The sequence below is a fragment of the Puma concolor genome, chromosome A2 (genome assembly GCF_028749965.1).
Source record: "Puma concolor isolate L17-30 chromosome A2, mPumCon1.1.hap2, whole genome shotgun sequence".
Classification (NCBI taxonomy): domain Eukaryota; kingdom Metazoa; phylum Chordata; class Mammalia; order Carnivora; family Felidae; genus Puma; species Puma concolor.
Genome location: NC_141668.1, coordinates 99,673,421 through 99,700,094, shown reverse-complemented (window position 1 = coordinate 99,700,094; position 26,674 = coordinate 99,673,421). Strand labels below are relative to the sequence as shown.

Here is a 26,674-nt window from a genome sequence, read left to right as displayed (position 1 = left end):
CCAATAAAACCTCATTTAACAAACAGGCAACAAGGGCCATAGAATGCTAACCTCTGCACTAGCCTGAGCTCAGGTTACTCATTCTCCAGTTATTAAAAAAAAATCCATACATAACCAAGTTACACACAACTAATTTTTAAAAATTGAGTTATGGACCCGAGCTAAAATGTAGCCAAAGGTAAAATGAATAAACATAGGTAAATGTAAATGAGAGAAAGGAAGGAAATGAAGCCAGAGTACAATCCATAGGTAAAAGCCCTTCCCTAGCAGTCAGGAGGTAGACTCATTGTTATTTAAATAAGTTCTAACATAGGTCTAAGCACAAGGAGTTAAAAATGACCACTGGAAGATAAAGTATCAAAAACACAAAAAAGGTAAAAGCAGAGTCCAAAACCATAGCATCAAGCAACAAAATATACAGAGCTAAAGGATGTGCAAGATCTCTATGTTAAAAAATACAAAACAATGCTGAGAAAAATTAAAATGAAATATAGTAACTTGTTCTGAGTGTTCTGCAAGACCAGTAAACATTTCTAATAAATTTTAACTTGATAAACAAGCGATATCTTGCAATACAAGTAGCACGTGACACCAAAAGTCACATGATCACAACCGAGCCAATGGTTCTTGAAATTCTCTTGATATATAAGTGCTTTGGATTACAAGCATGTTTCCAGAATGAATAATGCTCAAAAACCATGGTTTTACTGTAAACGGAAACATATACTGTGCTTATGGAGCGGAAGATTCTGTTAAAATATCAAATTGATCAACAGATTTAATCAATGTCAGTCAAAATCCTATGAGGCTTTTTTTTTGGTGGTGGTGGTGGTGGGGGGGGGGGGGAGTAATTTTGGTAGAAATTGCCAAGCCAACTCTAAAATTTATTTGGAACTGCAAAGGACCTGGAATCAACAGCAGTTTTGAAAAAGAAGGAATTGGAAGTCCTATTTTGACATCAAGACAAAGTTCTGACAAAAGTATAAGCAAATAGATTAATGGAAAGGAAGAGCGTCCAGAAGTAGATCCACAGAAATGACCTTAGATAAGCACAGTGCAACAATTCAATGGGGAAGGAAAATCTCTGACAAATGGTGCTGGAATGATTGAATATTCAAAGATACTTGACACCTACCTAAAAGCCTCTGTCCCCACACACAAGTGTAGTTCAAAGTGAATCACAGACCTAACGTAATAGCCCTATTAAAGTTAAAAAAAAAAAAAAAGTATCTTCATGACTTTGGGGTAAGGACTTCTTAGAGAGGATACAGAAAGTATTGGCCATAAAGCAAAAAGTGATAACTGGACTTCATCGAAATGAAAACCACCTTCTTCTGAAAAGGCATTGTTGAGAAAATGGATAAGCCAGAGTGGGAAAAAAATATTTAATACATAAATCTGACAAATGACTTGTATCCAGAATATATAAAGGACTATCACAACTGTTAAATTAAAAAGGAGAAAAAAGGACAAAAGAATGGTTCAATAAGCACATGAAGTAGTGTTCCTCATTAGTCACCAGAGAAATGCAAATTTAGCCAGTGGGCGATACCACTGCCCACCCACAAAGATGGCTAAAATGAAGACGATGGCCAACACTAGATCCTGGCAAGAAGGTGAAGCAGCCAGGACTCAGGTATTGCTGACAGGAATGGAAAATGGGGCAATCACCTGGGGAGGCCATTCTTCAGCTTCTTAAAAACTTCAGTAACCATCTATCCTATGACCTAGCATCCTATGCCTATTTAACTGGGGATAAATGACAATGTGTCCACAAAAATTCTTGGACAAGAATATAGAAAGCATCTTTATTCAGAATAACCAAAACCTGAAACAGCTGAGGGATCCATGAACAGAGGTGTGGACACATAAACTGTGGTATATTCAGAGTATGACACTGCAATAGAAAAAACAAACTACTATGGCACCTGGGTGACTCAGTCGGTTGAGTGTCTGACTCTAGATTTCAGCTCAGGTCATGATTTCATGGTTCATGAGTTTGAGCCCCACATTGGGCTCTGCACTGACAGCGTGGAGCCTGCTTGGGATTCTCCCTCTGCTCATCTCCTGCTCATGCTCTCCCTTTCTCAAAATAAACACACACACACACACACACACACACACACACACAAAGAGGAACAAACTACTGATGTAAGCCCCAACATGGAGGCATCTCAAAAACATCACGCTGAGGGAAAGCCAGACACCAAAGAGCAAAGAGCACATTCCATATGATTCAATCCATGTGAATCTGAGGATAAGTCAAACTATAACAATAGAGTAAGAGCGGGGTTATAGGGTACACATGGCAAGCCTGATGCAGTCTAGTGTAGATTTAGATCTACACATTTCCTTATTTGCAAATTATATCCCCACTTCCCACGATAAAACAATAGTTGAGAGTAGGCCCCTAAAGATTAAGAGTTTTCATCTAGTTTTTTAAATTATTCAACAACCTGAAGGTACTAGGTGGTAAATGACTTTGAATGATTTTGACTATTTTTAGTTTCATCAGTGCAATTCAAATTCCTACAAGTGTGAGCTTAAAATATATTTAAGATTAGTTTGTTAGTACCCTGAATATTGACCGTTCCCCCTATATGTTGATGCCATGGATCGATCTTGCTTTAGGCCTCCCTGAACTGAGCTGTATACAACCCCATTACGTTACTCGGACTGTTATTCACCTCTTGCCCAACATTCTCTAAGTAACCTTTATGACTTTTTCTCTAGTAAATTTTCTTCCAAACTGAGGTCAGTTGTAAAAGTTTAAGAGTTTGTGGTGTCTCTTAATTAGCATCCAACCACTGGACAGTGGCATTTTGCTCTTACTTTTCATGTGAAAACCACAAAACAACATTAAAACACAATTTCCCAATTGACTAAAACCACATATACATTTTGCATATTTCACAAACTTCTCATCAAGCTAAATTATTAGTGAATTTTATTGTAATTAAAACTGGACTTATAAATTCTATGACTAAATTCAATAATACTGTTTAGTTCTTTGTAAACTTGTTAAAAGAAAAAATTACCAGTATTAGGTAAGTATAAAGCTAGTTGGTTAGTCATTAATGGAAAGATTTTTATTTGGCCCAATTTTGTGAAGACTCTTCATGCTCTATTTATATCATATAAAACAAAAAATTCAGTATACTTTTACAAGTATAAATGCTTCTAAAAAAAAAGGCACTGTACAACTCTGAATTCAAGGTACAAAAGCAAGTAGGGATATCAGCACACTGCAATCAGCTAAGTGGTCAGCTAAAGGAAAACAAATACAGCAACTGTAGTAAATGTATTTATTTTGAATGTAATATAAAATGGCTTGGAAAAAGTCTAAATGTTATCCGAATGATTCTGATTTTAAAACTGGACAAATCTATCAAATATAAAAATATGTCATTCAATAGTGGGTATTCTCACCTCCCTCCTATTTTTGTCAGAGAGATATTTACAAAAATTTGTCTCGAATTGTGTCTTATTTCTTCCAAGACTTACCTGAGGCTTAACCGAAGTTTTCACCAAAAACCCTGCCACTATGGCAGAATTTCCTCTTCCTCCTTCTAGAACTTGTTTAGAAACTGTGTAAATAAAGCCAATTTAATGAGAAAATAGTGCAACCTGATGTATGGAACTGCCTCAGCAATCTCATCTGCTGGTGCCCCTGCACCTGCCCAGCAGGGCTGGGTGTGACTACAGACCACGGGGTAAATGTGTAACACTGAACTCCGCACACACCTGAGACGGGTGGTGAGGTGCTGCCACTGTCAGGATGTGACATCTGAGAACCCATGCTAGGAAGAGAGCATCATGTGACTTCCAAAGAGCAGCCTGCAAAGGGACTGGTCTGAATTGTACACAGTATAGGGCACAGTGCACAGCACAAGCCTGGCGTGTGCACAAAGTACACGTGGGAAAGACCAACTGCATTCACGAGCATCTAACACCCTGAGCCTAGCGAAAGATAAATAAGGACACTACTAAGACTTTGTGTGAAAAAGAAATTTAGTTGCTTCAAGTTACACAGTGTACACTTTTACATTTCCATTTAAAAAAATTTTTTTAGTGTTTATTTATTTTTGAGAGACATGGCACTAGTGGGGGAGGGGCAGAGAGAGAGGGAGGCACAGAATGTGAAGCAGGCTCTGAGCTGTCAGCACACAGCCCCATGCGGGGCTCGAACCCACAAGCTGTGAGATCATGACCTGAGCTGAAGTCGGACGCTCAGCCGACTGAACCACCCACGCGCCCCTACATTTCCATGTTTTTAAATAAGAATTTACTATTCACTGTGGGGCCTACTTACAATTGAAGTGTTCAATCCCAATCAAATTACATTCTACTGAGTATATTTTTATAAATCTTTAGGGAACAAGGCTTCCTCCCTAATGACAAAGTATCCAATGTCAAATTTTTTATGAACAAAATAAAAGTTTATAAATATTTTGGCATTTTAGAACTTTTCCTAATACAATCTGAGGTCTAATAAACTCAACAGAAATAGAGATTCGATGGCCAAGATGAATATGCTTCCAGTCTTACCCCTCTCTGGGGTATTTTGTTAACAAAAACAATACAACAGTGTCTTTGCATTGACCAAAGCAACCATCATGTTGATCAGATCACACTGACACTTGCAAGTGACCAAAATTAGGTGATAAGCATGTGAGGTGGTGGCAGGGGACAGCCTTATGAAAGGGGTAAATATGTAAGGTGTGAGGAGGGAAACAGCCGAGAAGCCAACGCTGGTTTAATATTATAGGATTACTTAACCTACCTTGACCTTAAAACCAGAATAATGGGAGGTGAAAAATCAACACCACTCTTATTAGTGACGTTGAAGAGAAAAAAAAATGAGCAAGGGTTTTTCACTGATAGGTTATAAGCATTAGGCAAAAACAAAGACAAAAGAAGCCAAATCAAGTCGATACAAAGCAGTAATAAAATATAAAAATAAGACATTATTAAACTATCATGGATGTTATTCTAGGTCTCAAAATTTGAAAGATACCTAATTAAAATCTTACTCCTCCAAAAAAATCCAAAGTGAAAAAGTATCAATTTTAGTAAAGATATCAATACATATATGCATATATAGATACACAAGAATAATGCAAATAGATTTACAAAGATGTTAATTTGGCACTTTTACTTGGATTTTTAAAGAAAGTAAATACAGATTATCTTTGCATAACAAATTTTCATTCTGGAGAAATAGGATTTAGAAATAAAAGGTTCAAACATCTCCCTTCTTAAAAATAACATTGACACAGATAACTTTACCCGTTAAAACTCCTGGTTGGCAACTTTATAAATCTGTCTTGACATATCTAAATCCACAAGTTTGACAAAGTAATTTTAGTTTTTTTTCTATTAGTGATACCTGGTTTGTCCACTTTCAGTACATGTACCATTTGGCCAGAAGTCCATAAATAATATTAATGTTTTCAATGTAGAAATCTTAAAGTTCTAAAGGTAAGTATTGCTCAGTAGATAAATTCTCCTGGAATTTCTTGTAGCAAAGGTTCCTCAAATTTAAATCGTTTGGAAATGGCCTTTTGCTCCATTTTCTCTTTTTCAGACTGTCTGCATTGTCCTAAAGTATATGAAGTAAATACAATTAACTCCTCTGTTACAACTGATTCCTCGGTTTCTGGTTTCTGAGTATCTGAATTAATTTCAGGCACAGAATCACCTTCTTGGAGTGCATTTGCTTCTTCTAATGTCCCTTTCACCTTGAAAGAAGGATCCTGAATACTGCTCTCTGTCAACCACGGATGTTTTAGACATTCTTCAGCTGTGGCTCGATGTCTATAAAAAGATACACATTTCACACTTAAGTAGTTTAAAACTTCAATTATAAACTAGAGCATAAGAGAGGTGCCTGGGTGGCTCAATTGGTACAGCATGAGACTCTTGATCTCAAGGTTGTGAGTTCAAGCCCCATATTCGGTGTAGAGATTACTTAAAAAAAAAAAATAAAATCTTAAAAAAAAGTGAATGAATAAATAAATCTATAAATCAACCAATTTAATAAATCAGAACATAAGGTAGATTTATTGCATTATATTTTGGGAGTTATGAAGAGTTAACAAGAATCTTATTGGGATTCCTGGATAAGACTGGAAGTTTTGGTGTTTATGTGCAATGCCATTCCCACAATCATGAAAAATATTTTAAGTTAAATGTCTCTGAAAAGTCCTTTTGGAAGACCAAACACAGCAGAGGATATCTGTTATACTGAGAGGCAGCTTACATTTTCTAGAGACATTCTCATTTTTTTAAAAATGTTTATTCATTTTTTGAGAGAGACAGAAAGACAGAGCACTAGAAGGGGAGGGCCAGAGAGAGAGAGAGGGAGACACAGAATCCGAAGCAGGCTCCAGGCTCTGAGCTGTCAGCACAGAATCTGACACATGGCTCAAACCCACAAACTGTGAGATCGTGACATGAGCCGAAGTCCAACGCTTAACCAACTGAGCCACCCAGGAGCTCCGAAACATTCTCAGTTTTGACACTTTTTCTTTCAATAGGTATAATAAGCTCAAGGTCTTATCTAGCTTAATGTCTACACTTTTGTGTTTCAGTTTAACCTGCTTTTGTTCAGAGCATATCACTCAAAAATTGACAAAGATCAATATTAACTAATACTTACTCAGGTTTCTTAACTAAAAGCGTCTTAATGAAGTTAATAGCAGACTCCGACACAACATCAAATTCTTCCTCAGAATAGCTTAAGTTCATCTGAGAGATGTTTAGGAACGTTTCTTGTTTATCATCACCTAAGAAAGGCGATACTCCCGTAAGCATGACATATGTTAACACTCCAATGCTCCTAAATCAGAATGAAAATGTAAGAAAAATTAGTGACTTACTCATTTCTTGAAACTAATTTGATCAATTTTTTCATAAATAGGTCTTACCACATATCTGTTGCCATGCTGATAGGATCATAACTAAGAATTTCAGGAGCTAGTATCAGAAACAGAAGAAAACATTTAGGTGTGTGAAAAAAATTCCTAATTTGCTTTTCGAGATAAAAGTTTTTTTTTAAAAACCCACCAGAAATTCTAAGACACTATTCAAGATTTGGGCTAAAATAAGTTAACATTATATATATTGTGTAAATTAATCTGAATTATTATAAAGTCTAACTAGATATAATTAACTTGTTTATTTTTCCCACCTGCACCCTCCATTGTTGGGTCTTAATATTTTTAAAATATCTGAATGCATAAATACTGTAATAGAAACTGACAACTGACACCTTTCTCTTCCCATATCCTCTATAATCATGCATTGTATCTAACAGATTACTACTTTCAAATCTTTCTCAATGCATCTGTGACTCTCCTTCCCTACCTCCCACCCTAGTCCAGGGTACTTTCCCCTCCTGACTTCCCCATTCATTCCACATGCCTGATCTATTTTCCATGCTGTAGCTTTAAAAGGTCTACCCACTGACAAAAAGTCAGCCAACAAAGTTAAAAAAAAAAAAAAAAAGAGCCCTGGGCATTCTCAGACAACATGCATCACACACAAAGACAACAAAGTTGCCTCTGTGGAGTTTGTAAAAAACAAGTTTGCTTTGATAATATTTAATTAAACTGCTGTCACACATACAGCAATAGAAAGACATTCGCAAATGTTTAAAAACTTAGGAGAGGTTTATGAAAATCCTCCTTTAAAGAAAAACCTACTCATTGATACAATCCAGTCAACCAAAAGATGATTTTTTTTCAAAAATATGCAAATAGGAAGAAAAGATAGGCAATCAAGTACTGGATCCATTTAAAAACAGATCAAAGACTAAACAACTGTTGTAATTATGATTTAAAAAAAGGGGGGAATGAAGATGTTCCAATTCTAGGAAAAGACAAAACACTCAAGTCACATATTCATTACTGGTTGAGGACAACCTTCTCCCCTCGTCCCCTGAATATGAGGAATGACAGGTTGGGAGAAAATGTTAAGTAGGTTAAATTTCCTCAACTTCTACTTCTGAAACTGACTTGTGAAACAGAAGCTACAAGTATTATTTAAAAGTTTTACTTTATCAGTAAAACAATTTTTAATAGTTCAAATTTAAAAGTTTTAAAAGAAACTACTAGGAAATTTAAAATGAAATGCATAGCATCCAAATTACTGGAGGGGAAAAAGTAAAATAAGAGACCATAGAGCAAAAGATGGTGGGAAGACCATATGATTTCACTCATTTGTGGAATTTAAGAAACAAAACAGATGAACATAAGGGAAGGGAAGGGAAGGAAAAATAAAATAAGATAAAAACAGAGGGAGGCAAACCATAAAAGAGACTCTTAACTACAGAGAACAAACTGAGGGTTGCTGGATGGGAGGTGGGCAGGGAGCCGGGGGGCGGGGGATGAGCTAAAAGGCTGATAGGCATTAAGGAGGGCACTTGTGATGAGCACTGGGTGTTGTATACAAGTGATGAATCACTAAATTCTACTCTTGAAACTAAGATTATTAGTACGTTAACTAACTAGAATTTAAATAAAAACTTGAAACATTAAAAAAAAGATGGTGGGAAGAGGGGGTAGGAAATAAAAACAGCTTCCTTTTTTGTGATTATATGCTGAACACTGATATAAGAGCTTGGTATAGCAAATCCAATAAGGCAGTATTATTATGGCCCCATGTTATGGACAGAGGAATGTGAGGTACAGAGATTTCAGTACTGAGGTAACATACACAGCCAGTAGATAGCATACCATTCCCAGGCAGGTGATACTGTGTAGAAAACAAGGTGGGAGTCTTAACACTCATCGCTAAAAGTCCATGAAAGAAAGAGGAGAGGCCCCCTTGTTTTTCTCTATTATATACTTTTGAATCATTTAATTGGGATTAGTTGTTTGGGATTGCATTTGTATTACTTTTATAATAAAGATACTTCTATTTTTTGGAGGGAAAAAAAGCTCTCTTGGTAGAAAATTTAGAATTTACCAAAGAACAGAAAGCATAAAACAAAACAAAACTCATTCAGGGCAATAATTACTATAAGATTCTCAGCTCACAACCCTTCATTCTAGTCTATAATGCTCTAAACTGGCCGAAATATCTGGACTACCTCTTTCCCAGATAAAGCCCTATTAAGCCACATTCTTAAACCTTACTTTGTGGTCATGACACTTGCTGAAATTTAAGTATTCTAGCCACAAAAAATACATCAACATTTTCAAGGTTGTTTTTCTGCCTGTGATATCATTTATTACCTAACTAAAGATCTGTTTCAAATTGTACAACTTATTTTTTTATGTTTATTTTTGAGAGAGAGAGAGAGAGAGAGAGGGAGGGAGAGAGAGACAGACAGAGAGTGTAAGCAGGGCAGAGAGAGAGGGGGACAGAGAATCTGTCAGCACAGAGCCTGATGCAGGGCTCGATCTCACAAGTTCATGACCTGAGCCAAAGACACATGCTTAACTGACTGAGCCACCCAGGCGCCTCTCAAATCGCAGGACTTATGTTAAAGCTTTGAGTTATTTTTTTGTACTATCATTGCCAAACAGCTTGGTTTTCCTCAACCCTATCGTCCAGCCTTGTGTTCTTGGAATGAACTTTCCCCTGTAAACAAAGTCCCGCTATCCTCTGCTCCTTCAAGAATGACTTTCACTGTCTCTTCTGTGAAAGGCGGCCTAGGCCACCCCAAACCCCGTAAAATGCAGCCTGTCTGCCCACCTGACACTTCTATCAGGTAAATATGCTTCCCTTCAGGCATGAGCCCTGGGTGCTTGCTGTCATCGGACACAAAAACCATCCTCCTTAACCTGCCTGCCATCACCTCTGACAACTTCCACACTCGTGTTCATGACCCATGCAGCCACCAGTATATCCATGCTTCTTGACCTACAGGTCTAAAGAGCTGCCCTTCCACAGCTACATCCAAGGCCTTAAAATTACAAAGGGCTGTTTCATCTCTGAAATTTTAAATGTTGATATTATAATCTCTGGTCACAACCTTTAGATTATTTCACTGCCTTGCTCTGCTTACAGATATCTTTTTTGTTGTTGTTGTTACTCATTCAAACCACTATTCTTTTGCATCCTATTTTTCTTCCAGTTTATCAAAAAGGTCATAGTTTATTTATTTTTGTACCAAACGTAAGAGCCACAGTTCATCACTTCAGCTGCTCTCTTACTAGTACCTTCACAGTTTAATCTCCTTTTTCTTTCTGGCAGAGGCTCTCAACCTTGTATCAATCCAACAAAATACCCTCTGTTTCACACATCTATGGAATTGCAGGGCTTGCAATTACTTTAACAATGTTTACTATGAACTTGAAATTCTTTAAAGGCTTGTTAAATACTTGTTAAATATCCTCCCACTTTCAGATAATAGGATATCCTACACTTTGTGAAGAAAATCCTCTTCTATTCTTTTTAGAAGTAATACCTTCAAATTCTGTTAGCCTTTCGGGAAAGGGATCATCAGTTTGGTACCTTAAAGTTTACCATTTTTACATTTAATACAAAGGAAGGAGTCTCTGATGGCAGAATTTTAACATAGCAGATGGCTGGCCCCACTATTAATCATGCCACATGTGAATTTGCTAATGAAGATGATGCCTGACCCCAAACACACAACACAACCCAGTCTTATGAATACTTACCCACATATTCAGGAGTACCCATAATTTCTCGGAGCTCTTCACTGTTCTTCATTATTCTTGAGAGACCAAAATCAACTATCTTAATGTCACCCAGTGGAGATTCACTTGTCAGCAGAATATTCTGAGGCTAAAAACATAACATCCCACTCTCCAAATTAATGAAACCATGACTGAATAGAAAGAGCAAGTAGTGCATAAAACATACACATTTCAACTGTGAAACTGAGATTGACAAATTTAACAACAAGCAGTCATTCATTAAGCAAATATTTTTACAATGTACTTACGATGTGTAAGGCAACAGGCCTTGTACAATCTCTTTCTTTATACTGGCTCCTGCTCAGACCATAAATGTGCATCTACCCCTATTTTATTTTATTTTTTTTAAATTTTTTTTTCAACGTTTATTTATTTTTGGGACAGAGAGAGACAGAGCATGAACGGGGGAGGGGCAGAGAGAGAGGGAGACACAGAATCGGAAACAGGCTCCAGGCTCTGAGCCATCAGCCCAGAGCCTGACGCGGGGCTCGAACTCACGGACCGCGAGATCGTGACCTGGCTGAAGTCGGACGCCAACCGACTGCGCCACCCAGGCGCCCCAGCCCCTATTTTAAAAACAAGACCAAGCTACTCATAAAGGAATCCCCTATGACTCTGCATTTCTTTCTAGCCAACATACTTATTGCTATTCCCTCACTTCTCAATGCAGTTGATTCTGGATTTTGCCCCCTCTCCTAGATCTGTCCTAAGATCATAAAATCTTTAATAATCAAAGACCCACCAAATCAATGGATGTCTTTTAGGCACCATTTTATACACACTGATTGCTATATAATGTACTACTGGCAACCATCCTTATATGCCCTCTTGGACATTTTCCTCCTCAATAGATCCCTCACTGTTTTCTTAGGATTTTTTTCCCTTCTTTCCTTTTAAATATTGATGTTGCCCCAGATCTCTTGCCTACTGGCCCTCTATCTTTCAGCAATCTCATCTACTATCAAGGCTTCAGCTACCACTTACCTGCTGATGACCTCTATCTACCTTCTACCCTAAGCCCCTTGCCGACTCATAGGTCCAATTAAAATCGATCTTGTCATTTGGCTGAAATGGGCCACACCTTCAGCGCCCACTACTGAGCAAAGGCCATCAGTTCAGTAAACACCTCAAGAACAGGTTCTTCCTTCAAACCCCACTAAACCCATGCCTCCCCTTCTGTACTCCCAGTCTCAATGCCCAGCTCAGCAACTAGGGAATCATCCTACAGTACTTCATCTCCTTCATTTTCAACCATGTCTCACCCTTAGTGAAGTCACTGGCATGCCAATGCTATTTCTTAAATTGCAAAAAACCCACTGCTTAAAGTTTGGGCTTTCATTATTTCTTACCTGGACTACTACCCTCCTGCCTCTAACTGCCCCCACCTTCAATCCATCCTTCACTGTACAACGATCTCACCATAATGTAAGTCTGATCATGATACTGATGCTAGTCCTCACCAATGGACACCCTCTCAAATGGGATGTATTTGACCATGGGTGAGAGAGAACTACCCAAGGCCACAAAATCAATAAGGTTCATATTCCTGGAGTCATTTTTTTTTAACCCAAATGAAAATAACCTAAGACACTTTTACATAAAAAGTCAAACAGATATATTATGGACTAGAATATAAAATTCATTAGAACTTTTGAAATGGCACTTGAAAGAAAAGTTTGTGTTGCTTCAGAAAGTCTACACTTACTGTCTTCTGCCATTAAGAAAATTTCCAAAGATAAATTGAGAAGCACCAGTACTAATAAAGTATAAATACCTCACTGTAGCACCCCAAGTGTTTTATAACCCAGCTTCTGCTTCCTCTCTAAGATTAACCTCCTGCCACTATTCTGTAGGCAATCTGTGTTCCAAATCCAACAAGCTGTAATCCCTAAACAAGATGTGCACTCCCACATCTTATGCTTTTGCATTATGTATTGCCTTTTCTCAGGAAGCTCTCTCCCGGACAAATTCAGTTTCGTCATTCACTCCATGCATGGTGGCTTTCAACAAAGCACTGATTCCTCAATAAAGCCTTTTCTGATGCCCCCTCTGGTCTTCCAGGGAGGGTTGGATGCCTGACCCCTCTCTATACCACAACATCTTATACATAGCAAACTTATCCCACTATTTAGCTAATTGTATTTTTCTGTCTTCTCCATCACACTGTGGTTCTCCAGAGTTTTACAATGAATGTTAACATTTCCTTTCCTTCCATGCATATTCAACCACTCCACTGGGCTTCTGTGTCCTCATTCCTCTACCACAGGTCACTAAAATCCAGCGACATATTTCCATGCTTTCTGGACTACCACCTTAGCAATGCTTGGCATTGCCGCCACTCCTTCCTTGTTTACAAACTCTTTTTCTCTTGGCTTCCAGAACAAACACTACCCTGGTCTTCCTCCTAATACTCTGGCTGTTGTGTGTGTCTCCTCATCTTCCTTTAACTGGCCCACTAAATGGTGGGTTTCTCACAGCTTGATATTGAGGCTTTTTGCTCTTTTCATTCCACACTCTCACTTCACACAAGGTATCTGTACCCAAGGCTTAATTATCACCTATACATTAGGAGTCACAGATTTTATCTCTGGCTCAGACTCTTCAACCAACTGCTTACCTAATCTCTCTCCTTTGATGTCTCAAGGCTATCTCGAATTCAACATGCCCAAACCAGACTCCTATTTTCCCTCCCAAATCAGATTTCCTGTATGTCAATGGTCATTACACCCCAGGGAATGCCATCCTCACTCAGCAGGGCAGAAGAAAGCACTAAGAATCACCTTGGTCATTCCTCTCTCCCCACTTTCTCCTCATTTAACTAATGTGTCACCATATCCTACTGATTTTAAATCATAAATGTAAGCACTTCTAAACTTTACTTATTTCTCTCCAACTAGAAAACAATCATTCAAGCTACCATCAGTTTTTGCTTAATTGCAACAGACCCTAAATGGTTTGCTAGGATCTATTTTGCCCATACTTAGCCAGAAGGAGCTTTTGCACTATATAAATCTGATCGGTCACCCCCCTGCCTAAACCCTTCAGTAGCTTCCCATTACTCTTAACTTCCAAATGTATTTGGAAGCTGCTAATTTGAGCTCCTGCCTAGCTCTCCAGCCTCATTATAAACTTGCTGCCCTTGGCCCAGGGACAGTGAGTCTCAATGGACACTGTTCAGTCTCTCCTACTTGCCATGCTCTCTCTCTCACAAAAGTATCTTTGTATACTTTTTCCTCATTCTTCTTTTCCTGGTGTCAACTTGCTGGGAAGACCCAGGAGGGCAGTGAAGCAGATTCTAACAATGTTCAACAGTGAAGAGCTGCAATATGAAAAAAGAAGTTGAAGTGTAGACAGTCCCTTTTTAAAGGGGTTCAATGTTGACCCAACCATCCATTCTGCCCTTATCAGAAAATACTTGTAGATTATTCAAAGTCTGGATTCAGAAACAGAGGATGGGGAGAATCTAAAGGTCCATGAGCCACCGTACTGGTCACTGTGATAGCACCAGGATCCATGCCAGCACATGGGAGGCACACGTTATTTGCTGTTTGAAAGAAAGGAAAAAACATAACTAAGTATAAAAAACAATTTGAAGGGTGTTTATTTTGTGTCAGGAGTGGAGGCACTGTAAATATGAGTGATAACAAGTCCCTACTGACAGAGAGATCACCATCAGAAGAGAAAACAGAAGCACCTATATCAGGCTTGACTAACTCTGCTGTGCATTTTAAGTGCTGTCATAGACAAAGTGCTCAGGTATAACAAATAAATAAGAGGGAATAATTCAGCCTTGGAGAATTACACAGGAGGTAAGTGAGCAGACCCTGAAGGATAAAAAGGATTTTGACATTTATTAAAAAAAAAAAAAAAAATTATAGACTGCATACTGGAAAAATAACAGAAAATAAGATGTGAGGTCCCTGTTCTTTTGGAACCTTACATTCTAATGGGGACAAACAAATATGAATAAATAATAATACCTCAGGTGGTTTTAAGCACCAAGGAGAACTCAGAGTAGGGTAATGGATGACAGTGCCTGTTGTGTGTGTTTGTGTGCATATGCATGTTATATTCAGAATAGTTGGGGAAGGTTTTTCTAAGACAGTATTTGGGGAGAAAGCAATGCTAAGAAGGAATGTCATGGCAGAATACTTTGGGGGGTGGGGTAGGCAGGGAGCATTCCAGGGAGAGGAAAGACCCCACCCAAGGCAAGGACAAGCTACTAGTGGAGGGACTGCACACTGGAGAACAGCACAAAGGTGAAAGGGACAAAAGTGGTGGCAGGCACAAAGAGGGTGGACGGACAAGAATCAGGGCTTTCTGAGCCATTCTGGAAGAACTGGAAGAAGTCAGACCACAGGGGAGGGCAAGAGGACATTCCAGGAAATGAAAACATCACATGCCAAAGAATACATACAGGTGAGCCAATATATAGCATGACACATGCAAAGTATCATCAAATACAAGAATGTCTCTGAAGAATGTGCCTTTATCCTATTTTTAAAGTCTCGAAAGGGAGAGCATGAGTGAGGGATATGATGAAGCATGGAATGAAAAAACACAGAAGAAACTTTACACATTACAGTGGCAAAATCCACAGCCCATTGTGACTGTTGCTGTATAGGAGCAGGAACAATAAGGTGCTTATGTCATTCACTGACTAATATAGTCAGGTCAGCAAGAGAGGACAACTGGTTCAATTTTGATTCTCAGACCCAGAATCTGAGGTGCCCGCAGAACCACCCAGAACAGTTGGAAATTCAGTCTGGAGAGAAAATAAGGCTGAGGATACTGCTATGGAAAGCAAGGGCACAGAGGCAAGACTAAAACCATGGAAGTAAACAAGAGGAAGAGAATATGGCAGAAGAGAAGTGGCCAAGATGAGTTTTGGCTGATAACCACATCTAACGAGAGACAACAAGAGTGATGAAGGCACTCAGAAATAGCAGTCTGAGAGGGAGGCAAAGAACAGGCATCGTGTTGTAGTAAGAAAGGAAGGAGAGGATCATCAAATGGGATGAGGGAAAGAATGAGGACTAAGAAAAAGCTACTGAATATAGCAAATAACCAAAGTCTGAAAGACTTCTGAGAAAGTAATTTTTAGTAAAACCATGGGAGAAAAAGCTAGATTGTAATAGGTTGAAAAGTAAGTTGAAAGACTAAGCGATCTTTACGTTACAGGCCATTCTGGCTTAATTATCTGTGGATACTCTCTAAACTGGTGCTGTCCTATGAAAGGTACTGCAAGTCACAGAATGTAATTTAACATTGTCTAGTAGCCATATTATAAAAAGTAAAATGAAACAGATGAAATTATTTTTTAATTCAATATGTCTAAGATATCCCTTCAACATGTAATATATAAATTATTGAGATATTTTGCTTTTTCTTTTCCATACTAAGTCCTTGAAATCTGGTGTAGAGTTCACACTTTGAATACATCACAGTTCTCAAGTACTCAACAACCACAAATGGTTAGTGGTACTGGACTGAACACTGCAGCTATAAACGTTGGTAATAAAAAAGGATCTAAGTGATATCCCAATAAATGTTTAGGAATTCTTAACATCTCTTGCATAATGTCCATATTACCACTATGCAATCACAGACTGTACTTCATTTTGAAAACATATGAAGTTTTGAAAACTTCATTCACAAAAACAGACTTCTCAACAGTGAAAATAACCATACCATGGCTCAGTGTAATCTGTGATTTTATATAAAAACCTGTTTTTTAAAACCATAGAAAGTTTTGGCTACAGTAAAAACCTAAAACTGAACAAAAAGACAAAACCAAATTGCTGTCACTATAGAAGCTTGGGCTGCAGAGGCATGCTAAATTGTTATAAATACCCAAACCAGGTAAAGCACCCCTGCCTTGCCACACACACACAAAAGGAGTAAAAATGCTCAGCTGATCAGTGTTAGAATCAATCTCTCTTTTCAATGATAAAATAACGAGAAGTTTTAGTAATATATATAAACAAACTTCATTATAAAGTGACATTCTCCTTGTTAATTAGCTTCTAGCAATTTCTTCAAGGAAAAAACCTAGGATTATGAGTCCCAAGACTTCTCAAGGTAATTTTAGTTTTATTTTATTAATGAAATACTATAGTAAAATAAAATGTCATTATTCAGGCAAATTAGATGAGCGAAGTTTGGTTCTGTTATATATATTCATCACTGAACGTGTTTTGCCCTTCCCAGTACATAAAAAATGCCAAAAGAAATATTGCCAAGTGGAAATCTTCACCATATCTTAAGGTCCATTTTATGATTAATAAAACATGCACATTCTGTGAAATGTTCTTAAATATCATTTATTCACTTAAAACAGCTTACATGTTTTCATAAGCTTAAAACAGCTTATGTTTTGTTTATACTTTACATTACTTGGGAAATGCTTTCTTTAGTAAAACCCACACTAGTTGGGTGTGGTGGTAATGTAGTAAATTCTCAACTAGTGTGATCAAATTATTAAAACGTTACTGTATTTGAAATCTAGGCCCAGTCACATGCATCTATCACCTACCAATGTGAGAGAACTTAAACAGTTGACAGAGATGTTGCTAGGAAAAAATACATCTCATAAAATCAGAACTCTTTCATGGAATTTCAGTTAATGTTTATTACGTAGTTTCTATCAACTGTGCCTTGGTTTGAACACAGGTACATTTTAAAAACAGATCTTACTCCTCTAAATAAAACAAGTACAATTACAGGACTATAATCTGTCAGTCTTTGATGGCAAAATATACCCACTTCCAGTAAGTGAAATATATGGGCTGAAAACAAAGAGAAGTGCATTAGCATTACAGCTTAGGCCTCCTTTCTAGGGAATCCAGTTCATGATAAAGAAGTTGTGGTTCACAATATTTAATTCTATTTAAGATGCATGAATCCCAGGTGGTAAGAAAGAAAATGACATGGTCAATTGAGAGGCAATGAAAGTGGGGGAAAAAAAGGAAACACACAAACTGTCCTCAAATAGACAAAGGCAGTAGGGAGGTCTTTGTAAAATCTTATTTCTCTGTTTCATGGGGGAATCCTTTCATTTATCTTGGTATCTTTATCTTTGTACATAACCCATTTAACATTTACTGAACAACCACTTCTGGGTAAGATCATTGTAAAGTTGAAGCTAACTTGCTTATTAATTAGCCTTAAGGTGCCATGGATACAATTTTAAGGAACATTTTTATCAGGCAATGAGAATTCAAGTTAATTGGCTTTTTATTCATTAAAACCCAGGTCATAATACAGAAATAGGTTAATAATACTGTCTAAATCAGTCTGGGGGGCTGTTTAGAAATGTTCAAGTAAATGTTACGGTTTCAAACTGTCAATGATCAACTTAAATCTCAGAAGGGAAAGCTCTGGCTTCTAGTTCCTGGTCTGCTCCTGAGCTTCTCATCATATACATCTACCAGGGTGGACAAGCTAACAACTGAACACCTACCAACAGAAGACCATCCAAACACAAGGAGCACTGGGTTTTAAGACTGGATTTCTTTGTGTTCTTTTTGGTCAAGACCTTCCTCTGACTGAAGTAAAAGCAGGCCACTATGCCAATGACTAATTCACCAACTGAGATTATTTTGAGGCTTTTAGGTTTGTTCTGACTTTAGAGTTGTTGTTTCTCAGATTTGTCAGTCCCGCCATGATTTACATGAAATGAATGGGCTTTCCCCTAATCATAATCTAGTGTCTTTTCTATTTTTGTCGTCCTAGAAACACTCCAAAATCTGCATCTGCTACCCCTCAAAGCATTTGCCATATTCAGTTTAAGATATTTGGCTGAGAGTCTTCAGTGAATCAGTCTTTTGGCAAACTGCCCATTTGGAGTCTGATCTGAAGCCAAGTAGCAGATTTCCCATTGTGTCAATTATCTCTTTTATAGGAGCAACTATAATAGTTATTCTAACTTCTAACTACTACTTGTCTCTGTGACAAGAATTTCCCATTTTAAGCATAATGGAGAACAAATAGTCTACTAACTCAAAGTTACCCTATACATGGGGATTACCAAGTTTCATAGATTTAAAACTATTTTTTTCTCTAATTCACAGAATTAAACCTTTAGAAAACATATTTAGCTTTGTAGCTTTCAAGCTCTTATAGAAACTCAGAGTCAACATTACAAGCATAAATTGTCATTGGGCGGACAGCTGTTAAACGGAGTAGGACAGTAGACCCTCTGTCCAGATTCACAGAAGTCACACAAAGTCAACTGCAGATGACCTTTTGGTAGAAATCATTCCTATCTGCACTCCTGCCACACCAACCCCACCTCCAACCTTCCCCCTCCAGCAGTTCACTTAGAGACAAATTCTGACTGCACATGTGAAGACTGTGAGGGCAGAAGAAAAGCTGAGGACCTATCGGGCCACCCTGTCTTCTTTCTAGTTCCTCTGGGCCTAGGCAACATGAAGAGTCCAGCTTCCAACATCAAAGGCCCATCATCAAGGCCTCTATTAAATCAGAAAGAATTCTACACTAAGTGTACTGGGGAGAAAGGAATATGATTTATACTGAGTGTATTGGGGAGAAAGGGATATAATTTCCAGTTAAACCTGGTATTCAAGAACTTAATTTTCACCCTTGGCTGCTTTCAAGTAACATCAAAGATCCATGACACATAGTGTTGGCAACCTGACTTGCTACTTAATTAGTTCCTAAATAATAGTCATAGGTTGAGCTGTCATAAATCGAAAGCATATTTCCTATAAATGCAATGTTATTTAAATTGGGGTTCATTCCTAGAAGTCCTTTTTACTTCACAAAACTAGCAAAACATGATAAAAAATAAAAGTTAAGTGTGTGAAACCAAATATGGAAACAAGCATAGCACAAACTTTACTTTTGGGAATTCTTCTGCATGGCTGAGACTAACTGAGGCTTCTTATAGTCTGAGTCCACTGAAGTCTGGACTGCAGAGACCATCTCTTTCTCTGTGTTCCTGAGGGAAGCACAGTTGGGTATTTCTTACAGCAAGGATCTTTGAATTTCTAACCATATGACAGGCTAAAGTAAAAAAAACAAAGCCCCAGTTCCCTCACTCTTGCTATGAGGGTTGTACCTAGATCATCTCTAAGGCCACTTCAGCTTTAATACCTTGGGACTACATGTGGGTACACACATGTCCACACTTACCTTCAAAAAAATGACACTATAACTACCATAGTCTACAGTGTTATAATCATGCGTTTTAGCTACCGTACTAAAAAATTAATTATCTTTTAGAAAAATATGTTTACAGAATGAATTTAAATTGGCATTTTTCAGAAAAAAACAAGAAAGTTTCCGAACTGTTTTCTTTCCCCTATATTTTTCGGTAGGACTACTATTTGAGGGAATATCTATTACCCTTCCCCCTTATTTCAAATGGAATTTTATCAAGTTTACTTTAGAAGTCAACCTCCAGAGTACACATTGTTCACTCTTCCTTGAGAGTGTTCCTTCATGCAGTAAAGATTAGACACAGTTATTTATACAGTATTCTATCTATCAGGTGTCACGGTGCGCCCTACAGCAGGAGTTCTCAAAATGGTGCCTGGACCCACAGTATGAGCATCACACACCCCTTCCCTGAATCAGAAACTCTGGAATTGGGGCCTAGCAATTTGCTTTAATTAGCCTTTTCTGGTGATCCTGATCCCTGTCAAAGTTGGAGAAGTGCTGCCGTAAGTGTCTATTTTCTGCTACGGGGCAAACTACAGCAGAGATCAAGATAGATTGGGAGAGGATGAGGAGTGAAATGAGGCAGAAGTCCAAGATAGGAAAGCCTTTTTTGGGTCCAGGGGTTCAGCCTCCTCAGGTGACATTCCTTCCTAACCTGAACTCCTCTGGCTAATAAGGAACTGGAGCCACTGGTGTAGTCCTTGAGGAATGTTTCATTTCCCCATAGCTACACCTGGACTTCATGTGGTAGCAACCATCAGCAGGGATCTTAGACTTTTCTACCCCAGATGCCTGAAGGACTATAAGGATACTTGTAGTGGACATTCACTGTCTGTCTCCTGATCGCCCACCTACTCTCTATTCTTTCTGAAACAGAACTGGTCTGAGAATCCATCCTTTCCCCACTCTCAGTCCAAAAAACACTTGGGATGGGAGGGGGAATATAACCCTCCCAGGTTGGAGCAAAGGACACACTGGTAATGCTGGCCTGGCCAGTCAAAACCCAGCACCCCCAACGTCCCCCTGACACACTTACTAGTTCCAGACTGATCTAAGTCAGTTTGATGAGAGTGAATCTCAGAACTTCTGAAAGAGCTAATAAATAGAACCTGGCTCCTTCCTGCTGAATCTCTGGACAACTGTAAGGCTAAAATGGCAGCATCTAACTTACTACCATCTTACTGCCATTTTGAGAAGGTAGAGCTGGAGACCGAAGAAAAACCAACTATGTACTTGCAATATTTGAATTAACAAATAGTGGCATTCCTTAAGTTGGAATTGTCCCTGGAATTTTTAGCAAATAAAATTTCCTTTTTTGCTTCCCTTACTTTCAGCTGGCATTTTGATCACTTGAAAGCATCATAACTGCCCTTTGTGTATTCTTTCCTCCCTCTTCCCCTTCCTTCTTTGATAATTTTAAACTAGAAATCTACCCACCTCCGAGGCCCCTGGGTGGCTCAGTCAGTTGAGCGTCTGACTTCGGCTGGGGTCATGATCTCATGTCTCTCATGAGCCCCATATTGGGCTCTGTGCTGACAGCGTGGAGGCTGGAGCCTGCTTCCGATTCTGTGTCTCCCTCTCTCTCTGCTCCTCCCCTGCTCACACTCTATCTCTCTCAAAAATAAATAAACATTAAAAAAAAAAAAAAAAGAAAAAGAAATCTACCCACCTCTAATTTCTTTAGATCTCTATTTTATTTACTGCAGCCTAATTTTCTACAACATGGTTTTTCAGATATCCCTGCTAAAAAGTCATCTACCACTTCATGATATTTGAAACCCCTGGAATCTGGCCTTTTCTCAATTGTCAGCATCTCCTATTTCATCTCTCAATTCCAGTGACACTATTCCATTTATGTTTGCCCAACAAGTACTCTTAACTCTTGTGAATTAATTTTATACTCTATTTTCTACATTTTCCTATATTTTCTCTATCTAAATCCTATTTTTTTTTTTTAAAGGTCTAGCTCAAACTCTGTCTCTTACCAGGAAGAGTTCACCTACCCCACCAATATCCTCTAAGCTCCGTTTCTTGAGCAAAGTATTATTATTTATCTTTCTATGTACACAGATGTGCATTACCTCCTTAATATAACTAATTGGTTAGAGGATAAGAACAGACACAACCTTTATATCCTTATTACCTAATAAAATACACAACCTTGATAAATGTTTTAATAAATCACTGTTAAAAATATTTTACATCTGTAGTGTCATTCTCTAGCAATCTCAAAATTGTAAAGTAATCTAGTTCTTACCTTCAGATCAAGATGTACTACATTATGAGCATGTAAAAAGCGAACACCTTCTAATATCTGCCTCATGAGTCTTTGAACATCTTTTTCTTTAAAGGCGTCTTCTCTGTCTGCAACACACTGGTCAAAGATTTCACCCCCAGCAGCACTAGAGAAGAGTAGAAGCATACTTTAATTATAAAGGAAAAGGACTCATTAAAAATATTTAGCCTTTTTGTTCTTAATATTTTACATATTAAGTGTCTTTATTTAGGTAAAGTATAATTTGAGTGTGTGTCCCTATATCCATTTTTCTTTTGTCTTTTTAAAATAAAAATGTGAAGCCTCAAATATGAGTTCAGATTAAGAACTTCAAAAATTAAACTTTAATGGTAAAATGTATTAACACACTCTCAAGTGAAAATTTTTTGAGAATTTTTGGTTGAAAAACACATAGAAATATTATTTTTAGAAAAAATACAAACAATGAAAATAAAGCAAATGCTCTTCAATAAATTAAAGACCCCTTCCCCAATCCTACAGCCACATCTAGAGATAAACACTATTCTCCCTTTGGTGTACTATATCCTTCCAGAGTTTCTAAAAATATATACTTATTAAATGCATACAAAAATATTAGTTGCCTGGATTTTTAAAAAAACAAATGGTAATATAGGACACATTCTCCTGATACTGTTCCACAACCCTTACTTTTAAACATGTCTTAAGAATCTTTCCATGATGGTTTTATATTTATCTATTTTGTAATTTTGAACTCTTACATCCCTGTGAATAGATAAACCATACTTGATGTAACCATTCCCCTTTGAAGGTCATTTACTTTCTTCCTAATGATTCACAACTATAAACAATGCTGTGATGAGAAGGCACATTACAATTTCTCATATGTTTACTCATGTGTGAGGAGCTCTCAAGGGTAGACATCTAGAAAGAAACAGCTGGACTGAAGGGAATGTGCATTTAAAATTTTAATAGGAAGAGCCTATCCTCTCCAAAAGAGCAGTACTGATTTAAATTTTCTTTCAACCTCTGGCCAAAGCATCTCAGTTTTTCTCTAACTAATTTTGCCAATAAGGTGGGGGGGGGGGGGAATCAACATTAAAAAATGTTCATTTCCCTTCAGCAAAAAGTCCATACTTAAACATTCATTCATACCATAAATAACAGCTCGTGTCATATCACAAAATTTCTTTTATGTGTTAAAAAAAAAAAAAGGCAAGATTGCTTTCATAAAGTTGCTATAGAATTGACATGGAATACCTAACTGCAAACAGCCATGCTGCTTTCAGACAAGAGCTACTTACTGAATTCCTTTTCAGAAGATAATTTAGTTATTTCCTTTCCTGTTAAAGCAACCTATTTCCAAATTCTGCCCATATAAGGAGACACAATTTGTCACCAAAATTAGATAAGAACATATTTAAGTTTAGCTGAGCAGCTGCAGGTGACGAAAGTGAAAGAATAATTCATTGGCTGATAAGGTTTTCATTTTGACTAAACCTACACAACTGAATTTTTATTACATTTTGATTATAGCATGAAAAAAACCATATGTGACAGCATCAAAACCGTTTTTGTTATTTAAGTGTAAAATGGCCATCGTGCATCTGGGCACAGTTAAAGTAATATACAAGTCAGAAGAACGGAAATGGTGAACATTCACAACACAATTACAGAGTAATAATGGCAGCCTAGGAGTACCATATACTGTTAATATGGATTTGATGATCTAAAGTAAAAGTCAGTATGAACTGTGTCAACTCAGTCTAAGCAGCACGATGCACCATGATATAACATATAGCCCACGTAGCCCTCTGCATACACACACCACAATTTGCCTGTTACACTCAGAACTGTCCGTGTTCCTCAACTAAAACAAAGAACTGTATTTTTGGTTGAAAAAGTTTTCCAATCACAATTTATTGTCCTCTGAGTCTTTCCGCTCATTACTAGCATCCACAATAAAATTCACTATAGGTCAATTTACAGAAGTACAATGACTTCTTTACCTAAAATTTAAGAGCAATTTATTGTTAGTTCTTTTCACTATAAAGTTTACCCATTCTTGCCTTAACATAATTTAAGTACTTTACATAAGCACAAGATACGAAGCACAAAACTACCATTTTCTGAAAATTTTCAAGGATGTATTTCAAATGCAGACTATTAACAAAGCTGTAAAAGCTAGCTTTCAGTGACCAGCAAGACTTGCATATACCCTCTGATACAATCACCCTATTTTATACCTGCTTAAATGTAAGCTTGGCCCATTAACTCATTGTCATATTTACTAGTGGATCTAAACAAAATTATACTAAAGAACAATTTGCGACATTAAAAGCATTTGTTAGGCATGGTTACAGGAAATGTAAGAATATTATCAACTACTTCACAGGAAGTATCTTCCTTTACATAAAACCACAGAAACACTACATTTTGTTGTGCCTATCTTTTAACTACAGCAAGATTTTCATGTATATTATGGTATATTTACTTTAGTAGTGCTTGTTTTCCACTACTTTAAAACTATTCAGAAACTCAGCAATTAACTTTATTATGAATTACACACAATTTTTTACCAAAAAAAAATTTTATGAAAACATTAATTCAAAAACTTTTTACAAAAAATTTTACAAAAACCTATTTTTATAAAACATATTAAGAACTTTTAATTTCAACTTTCTAGTGGCCCTTAGAAAGTTAGGAGATAAGTATCTTTTTGATCAACATTATGCAGAGCCATATACATGATATTTGCAGGCTAAGAGTCACTGCGTTTTCTTGGTTGCCTGCACCTTGTCTAGATTTTAGCTCCCAACCTCGAACATCAAACACTCCTATTTCTATAGAAACTAGCATTTCCAATTCCATCCTGCTTAAAGGGTTGGTTTAGATCTTTATTCCTTCACTCTTAAAAATGAACAAATACCAATCAAACATGTTAGGTCTTGTGCAATGTGCTATGGACAGAAAGATAAATTAATTGTAAGTATGGCTTATGACTTCATGTACCAGTAGGAGAGAGAGAAAAATGAAACACATTTTAAAGAATATATATGCATAAATATATATGGGTGTGAAATTATATATAAAGTGATGTAATAATTTAGCAACTGAGCAATTAATTGGAAAGGAGAAAAAAAAAAATCTTAGAAAAATGACATTTATTCTGAGCCCTGTAGAATGAATAGGAATCCACCAGATGAAATGGTAAGAGCACATCCCCAGCATAGTGAACACAAATAAAAGGGCATGGCGGTATCAAAAACACAGGATACAGACTCACTAAAGGTTAAGTAAGCTGTTACTTCCCCTTTCAGCCAAATGGTGTGGAACTTACCCTCTAGCCATGAACAACTAGAAAATGAGCAAAGTATATAAGCCAACTGTTTTCAGACAGAACATAGGCAGTTAGGACCATGATCCCTGAAAAGAGGGACACAAACAAGATGGGCTCTACTGTTTCTGTCTTCCTACTTGGAAGTAATTTATGGACTGTGGTATAAGGTGAAGGAGAAACCCAAGCAGAATATGGCGGCCTTGCTAAACTGAGGAAACAGACTAGGAGTTTGACAAAGTTGGATTTCATAGGGACAGTACCAGAGAGGAGTGAGCTACACAGAGAAAGATTGATCCAAGTAGTTCAAAATAAATCACAAGCAGGATAAACACAAGGCAAATCAAGGCACATTATGCACAAATTACTGAAAGAAAAAAATATTTAAAAAGACACTTATAAGGGAACTAAAAATCAAAACAGACTTCTTGTCATAAACAATGCAAGGCAAATGACAATGCAATGCTATCTTTAAGTGCAGACAAAAGAAAGTGTGTCTAAAATGCAGGATGAGGTTGGAAAAAGACTAGCAGGAGATGAGGCAGAATAGAAGTCAGACAGGAAAGCATGAGATGAGGTCAGAGCAATCTGAAACATCCTAGGTAAGGTAATAAAAGTGCTAGTATATAAAGCTAAATGTCTCCTCCAAAAGCACTCCCCACTCTCCCAAGCAGAGGAAAGCAGGACAACACATGGCTAAAAGCTTTGGAGTCACACACTTCCAGACTAAATCCCAGCTCTATTTGCAGTGTGACCTTAGGTTTGATTACTTCTCTGAATGTTTTTCTCATATAAAATCCTGTTCTAAAATTTATAAATAAACAAATTCAGTAAAGTTGCAGGATACAAAATCAATATATCAAAATTATTGTGCTTCTGTACACTAAAAATGAATCTTCAAAAAGAGAAATTAAGAAAACAATCCCATTTTCTATGATGTCAGAAAGGATACTCAGGAATAAATTTAAGCAAGAAAGTGAAAGATCTATACAATGAAAACCGTAAGACACTGATGAAAGAAATCAAAGAAGATACAAGTAAATGGAAAGATATACCATGCTCATGGGTTGGAAGAATTAATATAGTTGAAATGTCTATACTATCCAAAGTGATCTACAGATTCAACACAATTCCTACCAAAATTCCAATGGCATTTTTCAGAGACACAGACAAAACAATCCGAAAATTTTTATAGAACCACAAAAGACTCTGAAACGCCAAAGCAAT

The 26,674-nt window shown here is 37.3% G+C and overlaps 1 protein-coding gene across 2 annotated transcripts in view; it reads right to left on the bottom strand.

Annotated features, from left to right (window-relative positions):
- Nucleotides 1–4,592: 4,592 nt before the first annotated feature.
- The window catches only part of STK17A (serine/threonine kinase 17a), a 39,670-nt gene continuing 17,588 nt past the window's right edge, over nt 4,593–26,674 (bottom strand). Inside the window, exons 3-8 of one of the 2 annotated variants that reach the window (XM_086697039.1) lie at nt 22,114–22,258; nt 10,635–10,761; nt 6,930–6,978; nt 6,662–6,841; nt 5,702–5,817; nt 4,593–5,602 (exon numbers count right to left, since the gene is read on the bottom strand). In XM_086697039.1, coding sequence (XP_086553165.1) covers nt 5,493–5,602; nt 5,702–5,817; nt 6,662–6,841; nt 6,930–6,978; nt 10,635–10,761; nt 22,114–22,258 — 727 coding nt within the window. In that variant the 3' untranslated portion in view covers nt 4,593–5,492. Of the gene's footprint in view, nt 5,818–6,661; nt 6,842–6,929; nt 6,979–10,634; nt 10,762–22,113; nt 22,259–26,674 lie in introns of both variants that reach the window. The other variant, XM_086697037.1, reaches the window with a different exon arrangement.